At 37.2% G+C, this 23,049-nt stretch overlaps 1 protein-coding gene across 1 annotated transcript in view; it reads left to right on the top strand.

Moving 5' to 3' along the window:
- BANK1 (B cell scaffold protein with ankyrin repeats 1) overlaps nucleotides 1–23,049 on the top strand; it is a 326,025-nt gene that overhangs the window by 103,534 nt on the left and 199,442 nt on the right. The window contains exons 5-6 of the mRNA XM_081113839.1: nucleotides 1,437–1,576; nucleotides 20,050–20,155. Coding sequence (XP_080969965.1) covers nucleotides 1,437–1,576; nucleotides 20,050–20,155 — 246 coding nt within the window. The remainder of the gene's footprint in view (nucleotides 1–1,436; nucleotides 1,577–20,049; nucleotides 20,156–23,049) is intronic.

Below are 23,049 nucleotides of genomic sequence, written 5' to 3'. Positions count from 1 at the left end.
TGAGTTCATTTTAATCCTCTAGTCTAGAATATTTTAGTATTCTATATCGAAGACCTAGCAAGTAAATCTGACCTTATTTCTCTTATCATTTATCACCTGACTTTCTTTCAGAAAGGCAACACCACCACCCCAGTGTAAAACTCCTAATCTTTTTTCTGATAAACAAAACCAATTTCTTCATTCAAAATCATCCTTATGAAATTTACTGAGATTGATTTCATTTGACTCCAAAAACTCCAGAACCCCTGTCACCATATGTGTATGGCTGTAGGTGAAGAGATGCACTGTACAACTTTCAGTCTTTTGTTGTTATTTCTCTTTCATTCTCTATTGGACAGATACTTTAGGAAGAGAGAGCGTTTCCTTTATAATATAGGTTAAGTGACTAGTCAAGCAATAGGGCAAGAGGAAATTTCAGTTTCTTCATCTAGCTAAGCTTAAGATTGCTTTTGTGGGCTTTAGATTACCTCGAGCAATATTATAAGATCCTTTACTTTAGGAGATAAAGTAAAATTAATGCTTAAACCTTAAGAACTTTTAAATAGTCAAAGCTTCATTCGGGGATTAGGGTTATAACTAGCTTTTCAGTCTTGTTCTTAATGGCTTATTCCAAACCCCAGATGTTTAGATGACAAAATTTTCCCAGAAGAATTTGGAAAATGATTCCAGAACAAAGAGTGAAAGTTTTTAAAGTATGTTCTGGAAATGAATTTAAAGATAAATCTTGTTTACTTTTGTTTCAATAAAACACAATGACTTTGCTATTGAAATGACTGTTTATTGTTATTCTTTCACGGGAAGTCCAAAATTCTTAGGTAACTTTAACTGTTAGTGTGTTAGATCAGAATTCACAATGAAGAATGTCAACCACTTTAAACAGGATGTTCACAAAAGACTTTGGATAAATGTATGGTGTAACTTGTACTTAAATAACAGGGCATTAAATCTTGCATTCCCAAAGGTTTTTCATTATAATCAATTGAATAGAAGTTCTATAATTTCAATTGACTCTATTCTTTCTCTGTTCAAACACAATTTTGAGAAACTTATCTATAATTTATGGAAATTTTCATCATAAGAGTAGTAAAAAAAAACACCTTTTTATGAGCAACTTTACTGTTCTAAATTATAAACTATTATTTAAAGATGATCATAGATTTTTTTTAATGGAAATTAGTAGTTAGGGAGAAAGGACTTAGTGCTTTACTTTTATTATACTTTTACCATGTCTTGTAAGTTTTTTTTAACAAATCTAAAATTGTACATTCTATGATGTGATTTCTAACTTCTAAAGATAAAAAGGAAAGTATCAGTGCTAGAAGTTAGTAAAATCATTATGAATTCTTAAAGCCTTCGTTCATATTCTCTAAGAGGTATAATAATGTGAGACAGGTATTATATACTCAGCTCCTAACTCTATTTTTGTGTTTGATAAGATTTTCCTGCTGGCTCCGTCAGTGTCCATGTCTACTGTGATGGAATCATTAAGGCCCAAACTGAGATGAAATACTACACAACAGAAAAGGCTGTGGGAGGCCTGTTGGAAGTGGCAGGTCCAGGAAATGGTGTGTGCCAGGTAAGTTGATCTTTCCATGAAGGTGATAATGGCCTAAAAAGCCAGTGCAGATAAAAGAATGCACACTTCTGTAGAAACACTGTATGCTGGTTGAATAAGAATGAATTACTGATCAATGGAAAGGGAGGAAACAGAACCTCTGCGAGGCAGATAAATTACTTTGCTTAAGTCAGCCATTCCAGATAATGTCACTGAGAGACAGGTTACCCATTGTAAAATAGCTATTGTGATGGGCTCATTTTAAAGCTGTTACAGAGCAGATAAAGAAAGACAGAAGGATTAAAGAGAAGGCTTAAGAAATTAATTTCCTCTTTATCCAGATCTGGACAATACAAAACAAAAGAAAAGTCAGGCCATCTGATGCTCAGAGGTTAAGAAATCAGACAAACCAAGAATACCACCCAAAAGGGAGCCTGGGGTGTTAAGCTAGATAGGAATTGTTATTTTCGTGTGGAAATTTCCAAGCTCAGTGTATGTTTTTCTCAGTTTCATTTATCACTGTTATCTGATAGTGAAAATTCTTGCTTCAAATTAACAATGTTTGTTAGGAAATCCAGAGGTTAACATTTTCTGGTAAGTATACAAAAAGGTATTCTAAGTGTACAGGGAAGCCCCAGGTTACTTCTATTATTCAGCAAGGGTCACTTGGCGAGGAGTTTGTGGCCTCCTCGGAGAGCCTTGTTTGGGACATTTTCCAATGAATGTAGATGCTATGAGTCCCCTACCCTCATGAGATTGGAATGTAATTATTGCTTTTTGATTAATCTTATGACATTAGTTTAATTTCTGCATTTTATTTATCTTCTTGTTACCTGACCCACTTGCAGTAGAGAGGAAGTTTGCTTGATGTGGAACTTTTATCCTTTATGTGCTTATTTCATCAAGTTCTCAGACTGAAATAAATGTCACTTCTTTTTATAGCTGTGAGATGCTTAGAATTATAACCTTGCTTAATTGCCTTTTTTGGTGTGTGGTGGGGAAGAGGGGAAGGGTAGACGGGGGAAGAGACAAATAAAGAGGTAGTCAAATGAACAATGTGATCTTCAAATTCACCACAAAACACTCCAAAAGAATGTGTAACAAAACCATCAATGATAGTGAAGTTGACAGGTTGTCATGAAGCCTTATATGTTTAAGCTAGTTTAGAATTGGAGGTTTTGTTATTTATTTTGTGTGATACATTTTTCTATTAGAGTTCTCCCTTATGTATGACATGTTTTAGAACAATGAAAATGGTAAAAATGTCTTAGAGAAGGGCAGGCAGTAAAATGCCATTTGTCAAACCAGAGAGTCTGTGGACATTTGACAAAATGTCTATTTTGTAATTGCAAAGCAAGAACAAAAGTAATAGCCTGAAATACAGAATGTTTCATTTTCCTGTGGCAAATCTACCATACCTTCTCTTTAAAAATTCTGCTCATTACGAAAAGATTAATAAAAGTGATATATAGGATTGTTAATATACAGTCAACATAGAAGGAAAGTAGTCCCCAAGACACATTTTTTTGTGTTGGTTTTGCCTTTAGGGAGGAAAAAAAAACATTTGTGTAGAGTCAAAATTAAATGTAATTTATAACTCTTGGACAGTGTTTCAGAATGCTGTGAAGTACAAGTGTTGATTTCTTCTACAGCTTTGAGTGAATAAAAACTCTTAGATAACTAGGAAATGCTCCGTTTCATTTTTGCTCTCAGTGTCAAAAATGAGCGGTGAGTAAGGGTTATGATTGCATCTTCAGGTTTCTCCTCTCCCCCGAGCCCTGGTGGTCTAGTGAAGGAAAGAATAGGGACAGTCTCAGCTTGACTCATGATGTCATTGGCAGGAAAGAGCCATTTTAAACTCAAGGTGAGAGTCCTGAGGGGTAGAACTATTCTAGTTTGGTGACAGCAGGCCACAGTATAAGAAGAAACATTATTCATATGTAATACCATTTGTAATACTTTAAGCAATAAAACTAAAAAAAAGAATTAGATTTTTAAATTATTAATGAAAATTGTAATCTATGTTTCCATCAAAATAAAGTTTTGAAATAGGAAAAAAAAAGAAGAAACATTATTAAGAGATAAAGTTTAATATATACAACTTAAGATAGATAGGCATAGAGATTTAGCTACTGTGATCAGGGGACCTAGACATGTTGTGGGATTAGATCAAAGTAATCCTGAGACATCTCAGACCAGACCCAGCTCTACCATCAAACGCCTAATAGAAGGAAGAGGCTGCAGTTCAGCCAGACCAGTGGTTGGCAAACTGCGACCCCTTGAGTGTGGCTCTTCCACAAAATACCACGTGCAGGGGCACACGTACAGTGCGATTGAAACTTCGTGGCCACACTCAAGGGGCCAAAGAGCCCCTTGCTACCTGCATGTGGCTCGTGAGCCGCAGTTTGCTGACCACTGAGCCAGACTTCCCCAGGTCTCAGACCAGGTGTATGACATGGGTTTGTCTAATCCACTGGCATCTGGACCATACATGCTACACCTGTTATGAATTCACTAAGATGGTGAATGGCAGACTCTGCCCTTGATGAAAAAGAAGGCAGCTCCATGCCATTTCCTGGGCGTGTGTTAGGCATGTTTGGCCTAGAATGAGGTGGTCCAGCCCACGCTGCTTCTCCCTGTGGGTGCGTGGGTTTTCTCCCACGTAGATTATATTTTTGACATTTGATTCCCTCCCCCTATAGATTATATTTTTGAAATTGTGTAAAAACATTTGTTTTTTCATTCCATTATAGAGCATTACAGTAATTGTTTCTTTCATGTGCTTACTACTGTGTCTTTTAATTGGAAAATGTGGATATTTTGCAATTAGTCCACTGAACATCTCAATTCAAAGAATAATATACATTGTAATTTTATTCACTAATGTGACTGTGTGTTTGTAAGAACGTATACCAACCTATTAGCTGAAATGGTATATTGTAACAGCTAGCTTGAGTTTTCTTATACATTTTAATGGTAGCTGTGATTAAAGTAATCCTACAAATTAGTAATAAAATAATCCCTATAGTAATAATTTAGAAGCTATTGGGCATATAATAACACGAACATTCTTTGAATTTAAGGAAAGGAACAATAATGAGAAATCTGTTTGGGTTTTATTTTTCAGTAATCCTAGAATTTGCAATAAGAGACTTTCCATTATCATTTAAAAACTATTGAGCATATAGCAGAATGACCATTCTGTGAATTTGAGAAAAGAAATGGTAATGAGAAATTTGATTCTCTCAGTTTATTTTTAATGATGTCCATTAGGTGTTAGAATATGTTACCAAAACCAGCTTAATTATCTAACTGCTTCCTAAAATCATTTCATCTTTTTTGAATAGATACTAAATCCCAGCACATAGTCTCATAAAGATACATTTTCCATATCATCACCTATAATGGTGAATTCAATTGAGATTCAATGAAAAAAAATCCAAAGCACAATTTGGGAACATAATTAGAATTCAAGTACTTGTATTAAAAATACTAGTAACTCCCATTTAACTGAAATTATTAAAACTTTTGAGAATTTCAAACTATTTACAAAAGTATCTAGGGACAACAATGAAGTTAACTTTGTATAGTAAAAACTAGGTACAGTATAAAAGCCAAATTAGGCCGGAATGCTAAAAGAACATAGACTTATTGTTCAAAGCATTAGGATCCTATTCATTAAGAGTTTTTGAAATGGTACCAACTAATTCTTCTTAGTTTTATTTTTTATTGGTAAAATGGTAACTTTGCCTTTCATGTATTTATCATTTTGCATGTTTTACTTTATACTTATTTATTTATTTATTTATTTTTAAAATCTTATTTTCATCTTCATATTAGGTACACTTCATTTCCAGTTTTCGTGCAAATATATACATATATATATATATATATATATATATATATATATATATATATATATTTTAATCTTTGGTTTGCTACCTGCAGATGTTTCATACAACATGAAGCCAGACGCCATTGGGTGAGACAAGGTACAGGCTTAGGGAATTCTCTTATCATCTGGAATCTCCCAGTTGTGACTAGTTCCCTTACACATTAGTTTCTTCACTAGGTTAAAGCTCAGGTGTTAGCAGTTGTCACCTGTAAAGAATCTTCAGGAAGGTAAAGGGGGATAAAGGATGATGGAAGGAGTCCTGGCTTGGAGTGGTAAACATACAATACAATATACAGATGAGGTATTGTAGAATTGTACACCTGAAACCTACATAATTTTATTAACCAATGTCATTCCAATACATTCAATAAAAAAATAAATTAAAAATTTTAAAAAAAGAATCTTCTGGAGATTCTCCCCATTGAGAGATACTGGGAATTCCCAGGTCTCTCAGTAATTGTTTTAGGCCCATGCCCCACTCAAAAGTTTGATGGACAACTTACTTCCTCTTTTCATCAACTCCTGTTGGCGAGAGATACAAATGCATCCAGTCTCTTCACCATAACGCCAGTGTTGCCTAAGACACTCCCTGGCTACAGACTTTCAGTGGCTTCCTGGATAAGGTCTGAACTCCTGTGATTGGCACACCAGGCTGCAGGATCACAAATCTTTTCCGAGTCAGCTCCTGCCACAGCATACCCTCTCCATATCTTCTTAGTTCTCTTCATTACTCCTATGTTCTGGCCACCAGGATTGCTCATTCTTAGAACACACTACGCTAATCCTCCCTCTGCCCTCAGCTTCCCAAAGGCAGGAGCACTGCGCCTTTCACCTATGCATACCCAGTTTATTTCACACAAGTAGTCCCTGATGCAAGGGGCACAACTGATAGTTATTGCTTAAAAAACAGGAAAACACAACGTGATTGCCATTTGAAAAACTGGCAAGTGGCAGCATGCAAAGGAAAGTCAGTTTCCCTATGGGGCAGGAGCAGGAGTTGGATTCCTGTACTGAATCACCAATCACTTACTTCATGAGAACGCGGTGTTCTTAGTGCTGAAGGAACTCCCCTATGTGTCCAATGAAGAAGCTAGGGTATATGATCACCAAGGTCACTTCCAACTGAAATAGTTCATAATTTCATGGTAAGAAAAATCTACTTAACTACATGGGAAATTAGGACTGCTCTGCGCTAAAGAGGATTGTCTTGCATATACGTGGGCTTTCCATGTAGCCTTTATTTCACTTTTATTTGCACTCCTTCCAATTCTCCCTCCAGAGAAGAAGGAAATGATTTGAGTTTAATGTATCTTCCTTCAGTTTTATTACTTGTTACATATTTCTGATGAAAGATTTGAAATGAGTAGGGAAAGAAGAGTCAAACGAAATGCAATTTGGAGGTCTATTTCTGGATTTCTTTTTCATATTGTTTGTGCCCTTTTACGAATGGGCACTCAGAATAAGGCATAGCCACTGAAGTTTGTTTGGTACTGACAAGATCAGTGACATTTTCTTTGTGCTATGTCTCCACCAGTGATGATGGTCTATTGATAGTTAACGATACCTCTTTAGGATAGTCCAGACTTGATATTTATACTCACATCAATTAAAAATCATTGAGCCCTAACCGGTTTGGCTCAGCGGATAGAGCGTCGGCCTGCAGACTCAAGGGTCCCAGGTTCGATTCTGGTCAAGGGCATGTGCCTTGGTTGTGGGCACATCCCCAGTAGGGGGCGTGCAAGAGACAGCTGATCGATGTTTCTAACTCTCTATCCCTCTCCCCTCCTCTCTGTAAAAAAATCAATAAAATATACTAAAAAAAATCATTGAGTCAAATAGGAATGTAATATTTAGTATGCTCATCCATTTATTTAGAGAAAAACAAATAATTTGGTTAACTTTAACATCATATATAGCAGTTGTTAAAGGAAAAAAATAAATATTTCTGAGTGCAAATTCTTAGCCATTAACACAGCCATACTGTTCTCTACAACTCTTTATCTCACAAGCCACCTCAGTCCATTTTCAAAGCTTTGGGCCCATGTCTTTTAGCTATGTTCAACTGCTGTTTAGAATATTTTACGAATGACTTGCTAATTTATTGTTTCTACTTACTCAGTGGAAATACATACTCACACCATTTTGTATTTCTCCCAAACTAAAGCATCTCTCTTGCTTCTTCCATCCCTTTCTCCATTGGTCACTGGGGCTGGCTTGACTGCCCCATGCAGAGGACGTCAGAGAGCTGGTGTGCGTGTTGCCCATAACTGACCCTATTAGAGTGCAGGCTTCTGCTTTTACTATTTAGTTGTTTAGAGGATTGAGATCCATAAGGAATATTTAAAAAACAACAACAGAAAACAAAGCACAAGTCTAACACCGTTAGCCATGTTCCTTTATAGCTTTCATAACAAGATGATTATAGAAAATTAGAGGATCTGCCACTGATAGTAACAAACCCCAAATCATTAATAACCATTTGGAAATTAGAAGACTGAAAAAGTTACTGTGAAAAAAAAAGTGTTTGTTTATGTTTTTAAACAACTCAGTATGCATTCTTGTAGGCTTATTGAAAACAGCTGTACTTCAATGATAAGAAAAATAAAGTGGATATAAAATTTGGGAACTCTAAATTGTGTTTAGCATTCATGAATTATGCTTCTACAGTAAACGGCATCAAGACACAGGAATGGAAGTAAAAGAAATCTTTGACAAGAAAAATTTAACTTCTGAAAATCCCCACCTTTCTCCCCCAGATATCAGCATTTAACATCATCAACCTTATTACTTTAAGTAGCAACACACAAATATATATATATATATCAATTATGTTCAAGTCTTTCCCAAAAAATTCAATGGACATTTTTCTTGTTCGATTTAACTTGAGTTGTCAGCAACAGTTAACACCATTAACTAACTCACTTGCTTAATATTTATTTTTTTTCTTAGCTCCCATGAAGCCATATCTTCCTGGGATTCCTTCTATATCCTTAGCTTTTTCTTCTCAATTTCTTTTGTAATCTCTTCTTTCTAGAAAATAAAGTTTCACATTTGCCAAATTTTTATTCTTAGACTTTCTTCTTTGCATTATAAATATTTCCTCTTCAGGTTATCTCATCCTAATATGCTAAGTGTCTGGTCGTCCAGTCGTCCTTTCAACCAATCAAAGCATAATATGCTAATGATATGCTAAGGCCACTCAGCTGCTCACTATGATGTGCACTTACCACCAGGCGGCAGACAGTCGACTGGTCGACCAATCGCTATGATGTGCACTGACCACCAGGGGGCAGATGCTTCGACCAATAGGTTAGCTTACTGCTGGGGTCTGGCAGATTGGGACTGAGAGAGACGAGCTAGATATGCCCTGGAGCCCCAATTGTGCATCAGTGGGGTTCCACAGCCTGGCCTGTGCTCTATCACAAGCCAGGACCTCTCAGGGGATGTTGGAGAGCCAGTTTCGGCCTGATACCACAGGCCAGGCCAAGGGACCCCACTGGTGCCTGAATTCATTCACCAGGCCTCTAGTTAACTTATAAAATATACCCGAAATGTGTTTCTTTTTTAAGCTCAGTCTAACTCAGGATATACATCATCATCATCAACCCAGTTCTACGGGAGAGGGAGCCAGGGCCTGGGTGGAGGTGGGCAAAGGTTGAGTGGGGGTGGTGGAGAATGGGAGATGTCTGCAATAGTTAATACCTTCTATTCTATCACCCTACAAATTCAATTCATCACTAAGCCATATCAGTTTTACTTACTAAATCTTGCTTACTTCTCTATACATCTCCCAAGTTCCAATACTTTGGTCCACCACATTTCCTCTTGCCTAAACAACTGTGATAGCCTCCCACTTGGTTCCCATGGTTTCTTACACAGGGCCTACTTACCTTAAGTCCATTGTTTGAGAGGTTCTTTTAAAAAGAAGGATTTTAGCATGTTATTCTCCTGCTCAAGCACTCCAATAATTTCATTACTGTGTGGACTTAAAAAACACACCAACTTTATCATGAACAATGTGGCCTGTAGTGACCATCACCTATCTTTCTCTCCAGGTTAATTGCCCATTCCAGGCACCCTGGCCTGACTTCAGTTCCTGGACTTTTAGTACCTAATTTCCCATCACAGGACCTTTATGTAAGCTCCTCTCTGTAACTAAAACATGTTTTCAGTCCCTCCTTCTCTCTCACTATCTTTACTAATTAATTCTAATTCATCCTCCAAATTTAATTTTAGCATCTCTTCATTTAGCAAAGCCTTTCTGACCCCACACATCTCCTCTATATCTCTCTGTAACACTGATCACATTCTAATTGGACACTGATATGCGATATTTCTCAGAATAATGTCTGCCTCTCATTAGACTCCAAGGTCAACAAGAACAGAGATACTATCTTATTTGCTTCCCTATTTCATCTCTAAAACTTGGTACACTGACAGAGACATAGCTACTCAATACATATTTCATTGGATGAAATAATGACAAAGGGGAAGAAATGTATACATTGTTTGCCACCCAACACAAGTGGCCCACACATCAGAGCCCCTTGTATCACTGGCTTCCTGATAGCCCAGGCACAGCCCCGTTTGAGAAGGTTATTGGACGGTTGGCTGAAGCAGCGCTGCTTCTGACTGCTGTAGAACGAGCAAGGCAAAGGAAGAACAACAAAGGAAAAAACTCAGAAAGAGCAAATGATGAGACCAATTCTGGGTTGTGTAGCTTGGAGACTAGAGCCTAAAATAACGCAATAGAATAATTCAAAAAAAATATTTTTTTTTGCAATCATGGCGTGGGTTAGAGAAGCCTTTTTAAAAAGACATTTCTTTGTATATGTTAGTGCTGTATTTGTCTTAAATCTTGTCTTATTACATATTTAACAATAGGTTGTTACAAAATGATTGCTAAAGGGAGGCAAGGGTGAGATAAGAGATGCTGCTTATGACTACTGTATCTAATGCCTACAATAGAAAACTTTGGCTTGTTGTGTTTCATCAATATGGTCATTAAGTATCCCCATTAATGAATCTATTCAAGTTTAATCAAATTAAAGTTTTGAGACTTTTTGACATTATTTACAGGGGGTCAATGTTGAAAAATTCAGCACAATCAAGTGTTAGTAAGCAATCTAAAAGTTTATTAATAAAAACTTATCAGATTGCCTTTACATAAATTACGATGTTTATACATTTTGCATGATTGACTGGGATGGCAGAAACTGCAGGGTGTCCCCTAGTAATTCTTTTTTCTTTCTTACATAATAACATAAATTTTATCTGGACATATGACTGCCCACATAAATATTGCACTTCCTGATTCTCTTGCAGCTAGGTATAGCTACAGAATTAGTCGCCAACAGCATGTCAGTGGAAGTGATATGTGCACATTTCTGATCATGTCCCTAAAAGAGGGGTAGGAGTCATGCTCTCCCCCTCACTGACTTTTTGCTTTGGCTGCAGTGCCAACAAGGGAATGGTGGATAAAACATCTAGGACCATGAGGATGACCTATAGTAACAAAACGAAATAGAGGCTCAATCTCCTAACCAGGGAACTACCATGTCAACCCTGCATTGCCTAATTCCAGGTTTTTATATTAAAGACAAATAGATGTCTATCTTAGTTTAAGCCACTGGCATGTTTGGTCTCTGTATTACAATAGCAAAACCTACATTTGAAGTAATTTAAAAGATATATTATTTAATTAAAGAATTTAGAAAGAAAAAGCAAACTCATTTGTTCAGTTGCTGCAAAAACAAGTTTAGGGACCAAGTCTGCTCACTGATAGACTTGTATACTTTTCTGAACCACAATTATTATTTCCATGAGTTGTTATATCTGAGAGATCACATCATAGTATTTAGAGAAAAGGGAATTAATATTTACTGGAGATTTTACATATATTTTAATTTAAACTCTATGCGACTTTGTGATCAGTATTATTAAGGTCTAGAGGTAGTCAGTCCTGGAGCAGACATTTCCACACAGGCTTCTCAGATCTCAAAACATATTTTCTTCTTGCTAGAATATAACTTTTAAGTCACTGAAAGAGATTCTACACAATATGAATCAATAACAAATATATGAAGGTAACCTGAAATTGAATTTTATATTTTTATATTTGTTTTTGCATATGTAGTCACTGATATGTTGACATTCTAAGAACTGACTCACTCAAAACATAAAAAGATAAACTTGACCAAAGATAAATCTTACTCGCTTATTTAGGTTACTCTTAAATTAACTGCTTGCACTCACAAGATAAAAGGCAAAGACAAAAGGGCTTTCCATAATTCTAACAAGCATTTGCTTTGCTCTTTTACCTATCATTTTCTTTGCAAGCTTCAGTAGGACATTTTGTTTAAGATATGTTATGTACACTGTTTATCAAATTCCCCTTTAAATGGCTATTTTGGCTTCCTTTCACAGCACACATTATGAACAATAGAATAAACAAAGTGCCTTTTTTTTTTTTTTTGCTACTGAAACTTAAACAGCATAGCAATTTGTTATAATAAGAACAAGATGTTTTCAGCTCAACTACTGACTTCCCCTTTAGATATCTGAAGGTAAAACATAAAATGCTGCAACTATTTCATAAATTTTGTCTCCTATGATGAATATTTCACAAGCCTCCTATGGTTATGACACTGAAATTGTTTCTGTTGTTACTCAGAACTCTATTACTGTCTTTCTCTAACCGACTTTTAAAACCATCCTAATATTCTGTAGCCAACTTTATAGGTTTCTTCACCCAACATCAATGCTAAAACCTCCTCTGCTTGACATCTTTGCTATTAAACCTGGGAAAGCCAAATTGTCACTTTTTACACCTATGCAGCTAGAATGGCTACATTAAAGAATTTTAGCCAAAGGGACAACTTTAGAGCTTTTGTTTTTCTGATTAAAAAAGAAAAGAAAAGGCATGGTTGGCAATAGACACTTTCTATGCCCCCCTTCCAGGTATGCCTAAACAAGAATGTGGTGTCCATCATGAAACCATGGGGATATAATTTATTTTTTAACTTTCCTCAAAGTATACTTCAGATTTTACTCTTCTGTCTATGACTAGAATGTGGTATAAAATGCAATTTATTTAGCATGTGAAGGCATAAGTTAAAATCTTTATTCTACAACATAGCTCTGCCATTTGGAGTGTTATTGATTTTTTTTTGGGGGGGGGAATTATCATATCTATAAAAACAGACATTTAAAAAAACTATCTTGTAGAAATGTTATGAAAATTATAAATTATATAAAGCCTAGCACATTATAAGTGCCCTATCTGTGGTAGCTATTATTATGACTTAAACTCTTTGAGTCTAGTTCATTGTATACACTAATCTTACCTTTGACACCATTCCAAAGATCTGAAGTATCTACCAACTGCTTACATTAAATTGCCATAAAGTCTTTTTAAAGGACAGTCTCTCAATGCCTTCATACTCAAGCAGCGTTCACATTCCTCATCCAAGAAAGAAACCAATTAGACTTTGAAGGAGTCTATGTAAATAGCTATTTATCTTAAGGACCTCAACTTTGCGTAATTGAATATCTTTTTTTTCTGGTTTGTTTATTTTCAGTTAAACTCTTAATAGAAATTGTAGATTTACATGTATTTGTAAGAAATAATAGAGAAAGATCGTGTTTGGTAGTTTGTGCCTTTTAAGGAATTGGTTCTTTTAATCTAACTTGTCAAACTGAGGTGTACAGAGTGGTCCACAGTACTCCCTATTATCCTTTTTATGTCTGCAGGGTGTGCAGTGATACCTCCTGTTTCATTTGTGACATTTGTCATTTGTGTCTTTGTTTTTTGTTTTATGATCAATCTTGCTATAGGTTTGTCAATTTTCTTGATCTTTAAAATAATCATCTCCTTGCCCAGCTTGTGTGGCTTAGTGGTTGAGCATGGACCCAGGAACCAAGAGGTCACTGGATAGATTCCTGGTCAGGGCACATGCCTGGGTGTTGTGAGCTCAGTCCCCAGTAGGGGGCGTGCAGGAAGCAGCTGGTCTGTGTTCCTCTTTCTCATTGATGTTTCTATGGTGAGAATGTGTATTCTGCTGCTGCTGAGTGGAATGCTCTGTATATGTTCATTGCATCCTTGTTGGTTAGATCATTGGAAAATGAGATATAGTGTGAGTTTTTCTATATTCTTGCTGACTTTCTGTCCACTTTTCTATCAATTTTGAAAGAGGGGTATTTAACTATAGCTATAGATTTATCTATTTCTCCTATCAATTCTGTTGATCTTTACTTCACATATTTTAAGCTTTTTTTGCATACACAATTAGGATTACTCTGTCTTCTTGGTGGATTGACTCTTTTATCATTAAAGTTCCTTTCTCACTCTGGTAATTTTCTTTGCTCTGATGTCTACTAAGTATAATATTAATATAGCCTAACTACTCAAATCAGAGTTTTCAAGTTAGGATATTTTCTAGGGAGAAATAATTTGGGGATTATTTTTTGTGTTCTATGCTATTTATTTATATGCAAGATAACACTAGTAATATGAAATTGAAAATAGAAGTGATTCAACTAGTTATGCTAGGCTAGAATATTGAAAAATATTCTTTTCTAATTAATAAAATGTCTTCATCTACATTGTAAATACTTTTTCTCCTGAGGACATTGCTATTTCATTTCTTTTTAAATTCAATGCTATTGTATTTCTCATATTGAAGTATCATGGTGCCTTGATTTTTAGTGGGAACTCTTGCTCCTTGAATTCTCATCAGTGTTTCAGAATCTCAGACCTGGAAGTGACCCCAGAGGTTATCTTATGACTAACTTATTTATGTGTGTAGTAACTCTATGGGAAGAACTTTGGGAAGAACTCTGGCTAGTTAAGCAACACTGCATATCATCAATAATAAACAAGGTGCCTAATCCCTCTGGTCAAGTGCATCTAATCAAAGCCTCATGCTTTTGTCAGCTTCCCTTCAACCCACCCTGGGTAGTGGGTGGGAGTGGGGAGGGTAAGGAGAGGGATGGTGGGGTTGGGCACGGACAGCCTGGTCCCAGAGGTGAGGGGGCCAGGGCTGCTACCATCCTGCCCTGGTGGAGGCGGGGAGGGGTAGGAGAAGGGGTGGGCATGCTGAGTTGAGATTCAGAAAAAGGGGGTCAATAGCAGCAGAGATTGGTGGGAGGGAAGGATGGTGGGGACAGAAGCTAGACAACGTCATTTGGAAAGTGGTCAGAGGGGGGCAAGCTCGGAGAGTCAGTGTACCCAGGGCATGAGGGTGGAAATAGGAAGGGAGACTGCTGTGCGTGTGAAGCGCCTGGTTTGGTGTGATGGGGCTGAGATGGGTGTAAGAGGCTTATAAGTCATTATAAGCACAGGTCTGGTTTGACACTGCCTTCTGCAGTATTGTGAGGGGCGCGGGGAAACGGACAGAAATGATGAATGGTGTGGTCCTTCACCTCACAGCCTCTCTGTGTAGACGTGCGCTGGGGCAGGGCCTCTCGTGTGACATGCACATGTGGGGCTACTGAGGCCACCCCGGAGGGGTCAGTGGGCTGCAGAGTCCTACCTGGGCCCTGCTGGTGCAGGGCAGGGAAGGAGCGAGGAGTGGCAGGCGCTGTCTCCTCACCCTGAGGGGAAGAGAGGTAGGCAGGAGCCTGAGCATGGCTGGGAGGAGCCGCCTTCTCCCTCCCCAATCTCACTAGGGTCTGTGTTACTTCTGAAAAGGTGTGGGTGCCCGTTCCCCCTCCTAGGGCCCTGAGGGACGTGGGAGGTCATTGGCTCTGTTTTCTGCCTCTTGGTCCCCCACCCCCCACCCCATGTATCATAGGGACTTTCACCTCAAAATCTTTCTAAGCAAAGTGTGAATAGGATTTTTACTCCCTTTGTACAGTATTCTGAGAAACGCAAATAAAGGACAATGTGTTCCTGAAAAAAAAAGAAATTCTAAATCTTATTTGATTTAGAAAGAAATAGCAAGTTTATCTCTGTATGTAAAATTTCCAACTACATAATAGACTATGCAGAACTCTTGTGACCACTGACACAAATTTAGAGAAAAAAGTACAAACAATATTATGATTTTCATGTTTTCTTAATTTCCTCCTTCATCTCAGACAGCTAAAATGTATTATTTTGAACTTTAGTATAAAGAACATGCAAACATATCACTAACAATGCTTTGCTCCATTGCTCCTATCGAAGACTTCCGGAAAAGATTAAAAGGGTAACCACAATGAGATATACTCTTATATCTCTTACGATGGAAATTATCAGAAAGACTAGAAATAACAAATATTGGCAAGAATGTGAAGAAAATGGAGCCCTTGTGCATTGTTGGTGGGAATATAAATGGTGCAACCACTATGGGAAACAGTATGGAGGTTCCTCAAAATACTAAAATAGAACTAAGTATAAGTGGCAATTCCACTTCTGGATATTGATCTGAAGAAAATGAAAACACTAACTGGAAAAGATATGTGTATCTCCACTGTAGCATTTTTTTTTTACAATAATCAGGACATGGAAAGAGTCTGTGTCCATCTATGGGTGAATGGAAAAAGGCAATGTGACATATGTAGATAATTGAATATTATTTAACCACAAAAAAGATTAACATCTTGACATTTGTGACAACATGGATGGAACTTGGGGACATTATGCTAAGTGCAATAAGTCAGACAAAGACAAATACTATGTCATCTCATATGTGGAATCTAAAACAAAAGCTGAGGTCATAGATAAAGAGAACAGGTTGGCGGTGCCCAGAGGCTAGGGATGGGATTGGGAGAAATGAATAAAGGTGGTCGAAAGGTATGAATTTTCAATTATAAAATGAAGTCATGGGGATGTAATGCACAGCATTGTGACTATAGTTAATGATATTTTACTGCATAATGGAAAGTTGCTGAAAATGTAAAAATTCTCACTACAAGAAAAAAAATTAATTATATATGGTGATGGATGCTAACTAGACCTATTGTGGTGGTCATTTTAATAAATCAATATATCCTACCACTGAATCATTACATTGTACATCTAAAACCAATGTAATGTTATATGCCAATTATATCTCAATTTAAAAAGGGTAATTTTTGCTAATATAAAATTTTCACATCTTTATTTATAAAATAGGTTTCATTCAATATCAATATTCAATCACATAAGTGATCATAATAATGCTGCAACTTAAATAAACTTGATTTAATCCAAATAATAAACATTTCTATGTCAAATAATATAGGCCCTAAACAACTTCTCAATGTTTACAGCATGAATTATAGTTTTATATGAAGGTACTTTTTGAAATGCCTACTTCTTTCTTCTCTCTCATCCTACTATAGTCTTATATAAATTCCAAAAGTTCATAACCAGGTCATGATTCATGATTCCTCCATGCCTGTAAGCAATTTGTTCAGTTAATCCAGAGTGTTCCTTGTATGCATGGCAATTTAGATCATCTGCTCTATACAGTCTTTCCTGGCCATTTCTTTCTTTGTGGAATTGAGCCATCTCCCTTTTGCCCACTCTGCTTCTAACCCATGGTGACTTTCTATCATAGTACCGAGAACTCAGTGTATTGCCCATATGTAATTACATGACTGTGAATTCCTTGAAGGCAGAGTTTGCTGTCCCATCTTTCTCTCTCTCCCTCTCTCAGTGCTAAGAGCTCCACATAGCCCATAGCAATAAGTACATTAATATTGGGTTTTTCTCTATACTATATAGCTATAGATTGAGAAAAGGACTTACATTCCCTCTGCCAACTTTTTTAAATAAATGAGGCACAAAATATATTATTTTTAGGTCTAAAACATAGTGATTTGACATTTTTATGTCTTAAAGATGTGCTCACCATAGCAAGACCTCTCCCAACTTCTCAGCAGTTAGCCCTAAATCACTGGACTATTTGAGGAACTCAGATTACTGAAAAATGAGGAAATAGAGTAACACAAGTGTCTGTTTGTTCAATCCAGCAATTTAATTTATGAAACTATGTATTGAAAATATGTATAATTTTATTTGGAAGTCATTTCAAAAAACTTAATTAGGAACTTTTGTTCCACAATCCTCTCCCCACCGATGGCTTTGTTTGATTGGCCCATCTCCTCAGCTACAACATCTATGTCTCCAGTCAATTTGGTTCCAGCCATAAGCTTCACAAAACACAATTTTAAAAGATGCTGGTCTTTGTAATAGGCTATGCCATCAATAGGAGAACAATTAAGTTCTACTTGCCTCCTCCAAAATTAGGGAAATAAAGTAAACATTATAGTGACTCTATAGTTGCAAGAAAAAACAAAAGCTGAGATGTATATCTTCTTTCGCTTTTCACAGAAATAAAATAATCTGATCCCATTCCTCACCCTTAAGTTGAAGAACCAGTCATTATTAAACATTATATATTTTAAAAAATTTAGTTAAAACAATTTCAGGGAGAACCAAGATGGTGGCATAGGTTAACGCTGGAGTTTGCTGCTTTGAACAACTACTTCAAAAGTGAAACTAAAAGACGGAAGGGACATCACCCAGAACCACTGGAACGCTGGCTGAGTGGAAGTCCTACAACTAGGAGGAAAGAGAAACGCATACGGACACTCAGAGGAGGCGCAGTGCTGAAGTCAAATTCTGAGGTGCGGAGTGCGCGCAGAGCAGGCTGGCGGCGGAGGGCGCGGTTGGCGTTTTCAATCGGGAGGGAGTCGCAGACTCTGAGCTCCAGATCCGGGCGAGTCTTTAGGAACCCAGACTCAAACGGGAGAAGCGGGACTGCCTGGCTTCGGTCAGAGCGAGTGCAGCTTTCTCTCCGAGCTTTGCAGCGGCTGCTGGGACTCAGAGAGGCAGAGCCCCTGGGGACAGGACTGAGAGCCGCCATAACTGCTCTCTCAGGCCCACCCTGTTGATCCTGTGCGACCAGCCCCGCCCAAGCCCTGCACAGAGGCATTTGCCGGATAGCCTCAGGCAAACGCCAGATTAGCACCTCCCTAGAGGACAGAAGTTCTCTCACTGCTGACACAGCTGATTCTCATAGCCACTTGGCCTGGAGGTCAAACCCTCCCTGGAATTAGCTACAACAATCAAGATTTAAATATAAGACCGCGAACAAAGACCACTAGGGGGTGCACCAAGGAAGCATAACAAAATGCGGAGACAAAGAAACAGGACAAAATTGTCAATGGAAGATCTAGAGTTCAGATCCACACTTTTAAGGTCTCTCAAGAACTGTTTAGAAGCCGCCGATAAACTTAATGAGATCTACAAGAAAACTAATGAGACCCTCGATGTTATATTGGGGAACCAACTAGAAATTAAGCATACACTGACTGAAATAAAGAATATTATACAGACTCCCGACAGCAGAACAGAGGAGCGCAAGAATCAAGTCAATGATTTGAAATGCGAGGAAGCAAAAAACAACCAACCGGAAAAGCAAAATGAAAAAAGAATCCAAAAATGCGAGGATAGTGTAAGGAGCCTCTGGGACAGCTTCAGGCGTACCAACATCAGAATTATAGGGGTGCCAGAAGATGAGAGAGAGCAAGATATTGAAAACCTATTTGAAGAAATAATGACAGAAAACTTCCCTCACCTGGTGAAAGAAATGGACTTACAGGTCCAAGAAGCGCGGAGAACCCCAAACAAAAGGAATCCAAAGAGGACCACACCAAGACACATCATAATTAAAATGCCAAGAGCAAAAGATAAAGAGAGAATCTTAAAAACAGCAAGAGAAAGAAACTCAGTTACCTACAAGGGAATACCCATACGACTGTCAGCTGATTTCTCAACAGAAACTTTGCAGGCCAGAAGGGAGTGGCAAGAAATATTCAAAGTGATGAATACCAAGAACCTACAACCAAGATTACTTTATCCAGCAAAGCTATCATTCAGAATTGAAGGTCAGATAAAGAGCTTCACAGATAAGGAAAAGCTAAAGGAGTTCATCACCACCAAACCAGGATTATATGAAATGCTGAAAGGTATCCTTTAAGAAGAGGAAGAGGAAGAAAAAGGTAAAGATACAAATTATGAACAACAAATATGCATCTATTAACAAGTGAATCTAAGAATCAAGTGAATAAATAATCCGATGAACAGAATGAACTGGTGATTATAATAGAATCAGGGACATAGAAAGGGAATGGACTGACTATTCTTGAGGGGGAAAGGGGTGTGGGAGATGCGGGAAGAGACTGGACAAAAATCGTGCACCTATGGATGAGGACAGTGGGTGGGGAGTGAGGGCGGAGGGTGGGGCGGGAACTGGGAGGAGGGGAGTTATGGGGGGAAAAAAGAGGAACAAATGTAATAATCTGAACAATAAAGATTTAATTAAAAAAAAAAAGAACAATTTCAGCATTATTATTGGCATGCTATAATGTTCTTTTGTAATTAGTAAGTATTTAAGTAAAGTTGCTCATCCAAAAGCAAAGACTTGTTTCTTGCATCTATTTTTCTATTACAATAATAACTGGTTTTCAGGCAAACCCTAATGTTTTGAATGAGTCTTTAAAAACGGTAACAGTATTATTGAAGATTAGCCGGTATTTACTCCAACTAATAATTTATTATTACATTGCACTAAGATGAGTTTCTATGTGAATAACTGAACTAAATGTCCTTTTCACTTGAAAACAGAATGACATGGAAGAACTTGATGATATTCTCACATCCGTATTCAAGCAAGAGATACCATATTATAAGTTCCAATCTCTTCAAACCGAAATCTACCCTCAGAAAGAATGTGAGTACTTCACAACTGCCTCGGTTATTCTTTAATGTCATGCTTCAGTGGATGTCAGTTGGCAGTAAATTTTATAGCTAAGAATATAGTTGAATTGCTGATCAGATATTTTAGAAAATTCCCATCACTTTGTGAGAGAGCACACTATTACAAACTTCTGAAGGCCAATTTGGTAATTATTTTTTTTTATCATAGGCCCTAAAATGTGCATAAAAAAACCACAGTAACCTTACTTCCTAGATTTTTATTCTAAGAAAATATTTAGAACAGTACACTTGTGATAGAGACTGTTCATCAACAATTATAGCACTGTATATAATTACAAAAAATGGAAGTAACTTAATCTTCACAAGATAGATAATTAATTAAATAAATTTTGGTGCATTCATTAAAGCATCTGTCAGAAATAAATTTTATTTTGTCTGGCTGGTGTTGCTCAATGGTTGAGTGTCAACCTATGAACCTGGAGGTCACAGTTCAATTCCACAGTTTGATTCCCAGTCAGGGCACATGCCCGGGTTGCAGCTAGATCCCCAGCATGGGGTGTGCAAGAGGCAGCCAATCAATGATTCTCACTCATCATTGAAGTTTCTATCTCTCTTTTCCTTTCCCTTCCTCTCTGAAATCAATAAAAAATATATTTTAAAAAAGGAATTTTTATTTTAAATTAATAGGCTGGCTGGAATGATGCTTTCATATATACTTAATTCAATAACAACAGAATATATAGCAGTAAAGTGCAGTCATCTTCAAAAAAAGTACATATGTTTACCCTGGGCGGTGTAGCTCAGTTGGTTGAACTTTATCCCATGCCCTAATAGGTCACCAATTCAATTCCTATGTTAGGGGCCTGATCCCCAGCAGGGGGCATGCAGGAGGCAGCTGACCAATGTTTAGCTTTCACATAGATTTTTCTCTCCCTCTCCTGTTCTCTCTCTCTAGAGTCAATAGAAACATTTTTTTTTTAAAAAAAATAAAAATAAAAGGTACGTATGTTTAATAACGTATATGTTTATATCTATAAATTGTTGATCTAGACAGACATGCAGCTGTTAGCATTAGTTGTGTTTGAGGTTGTGAAATTTCAGGGATTTCATTTTTTTAAAATTTTACTTAATCTGTATTTTCTAAAGACTGTATTATATGTATGATGAAAATAATGTATATATATTATATATGTTATATATAATATATATTATATATATATACTTATATAATGTATATATCTGAATCAAGAAAAGTATATGTAGGATGTACTACCAAAACACACACTTCTAAATGATATCATGAGCTCAGTAGTATATATTCAAAATTGTTCCTGCATTGTTTGTTGACATGCTTTTTACAGTTCACTTATATGCCCGGTATATGCCAAACACTGTGATAGAGATGGAATGTTGCGTAAAACAGGAATAGAGGTAAAGAATATGAAAGTTCTACTCTAGCCATATTAAGGACTAATGAGCAGAGGAATTTTTTCTGTTGGGTCCCTGTCTACTCCAAGCATTTTTGTCTTCAGGCTGGCAGGCTTTGGGGCAGCAATGCATACATTTTAACAATACATACTTGACTTAGAAAGTTTTGACATTAGATTAGGATGGAAAAGAAACATGACATAATTCCTCATTTAAAGCACATAATTTAATTGGAGTAATGAGATAACATATATTACAACAGAAAGAAGTAATGTGCTACACTTTGTGGAACTCATATTGACAATAGAATTTTAGAGGAAATATACCTTACTGTTCAGGACCTGCTTCATAAAGGAGGTGTTATTTTACTTATGTCTTAAATGATGGATAGGATTTTAGTGAGGAAGAAAGGAAGTAGAAGATGGAGTTATGATACCATTTTTATGAATTCACTCAGCACTTTATTTAGGGTTGTGGAATGAGAATTGTAAGGTTGAAGAGGAATGACCGTAGTCTTTCATTTTTATTAGTAAAGAATTCTAGATAAACTTAAAAATTGCTTCTCAGTGTATTGTTTAGGTTGTGGAATAAGAATTTTCAAGTTGGGCCCTGGCCGATATGGCTCAGTAATTGGAGCACCGGCCCATGGACCCAAGGGTCACGGGTTCAATTCCCAGTCAAGGGCACAGACCTCAATTTCAAAGTTCCCTGCCCCTGGTGGGGTGTCCTGTGGGAAGCAACCAATTGATGTGTCTCTCTTACACTGATGTTTCTCTCTCTCCCCCTCCGTCCCTCCCTTCCACTCTCTCTAGAAACTATGGAAAAAATGTCCTCAGGTGAGGATTTAAAAAAAAAAAATAGAGTTGGAATGGATGGATTAACCTGGTTCCTTATTTTAATAGAAAAAGAAATGCTGAATGGGTTACATCAGAGCCCCTGATAATGTGGATCTGACTCAGTAGGTCTGGGGCACAGTCTAGGCGTATGCTTTTCCGACAGGCTCCCAGGTAAAAGCTGATGCTCTCCTCAGACTTCTTGTTGAACATCAAGGGCTTACAGTGGTGGTTCTCAGCCTTGGCTGCATAGTACAGTCAACTGTGGACCTTTTAAATTCTCCCAGGCCAAGCCACACCTCAGAGCAAGAAGACTCTGGAGGAGCTGTGTCCCAGCTCTCAGTGCTTTTTAAAGCTTCCCAGGTGATCCCATTTGGCAACCAAAGTTACCAGCCCTGAGTTGCTTCCGTGTATGACAGACCAGCCAAACAATCCATTCTCATACTGATCTTTGACATAGAGAATATATTATTCTCTCTTTGCAAAGGTTAGAGTGTTAGTAGTATATAAAAGTTTTGAACCATTACTAGAATTAAATGATTATTTTGTATTTGACAAAAATTTTTTTTATGAATCAGTAACGTTTTAGCAGAAGCTAGAAATGGAAAGGTAAATATAAGCTAAGCAGTTCACTCAGAAACCTTAT

The sequence above is a fragment of the Myotis nattereri genome (assembly GCF_964212035.1).
Source record: "Myotis nattereri genome assembly, chromosome: 1".
NCBI lineage: Eukaryota > Metazoa > Chordata > Mammalia > Chiroptera > Vespertilionidae > Myotis > Myotis nattereri.
Note: the sequence above shows the minus strand (reverse complement) of the source record. Positions and strands in the feature narration are given on the sequence as shown.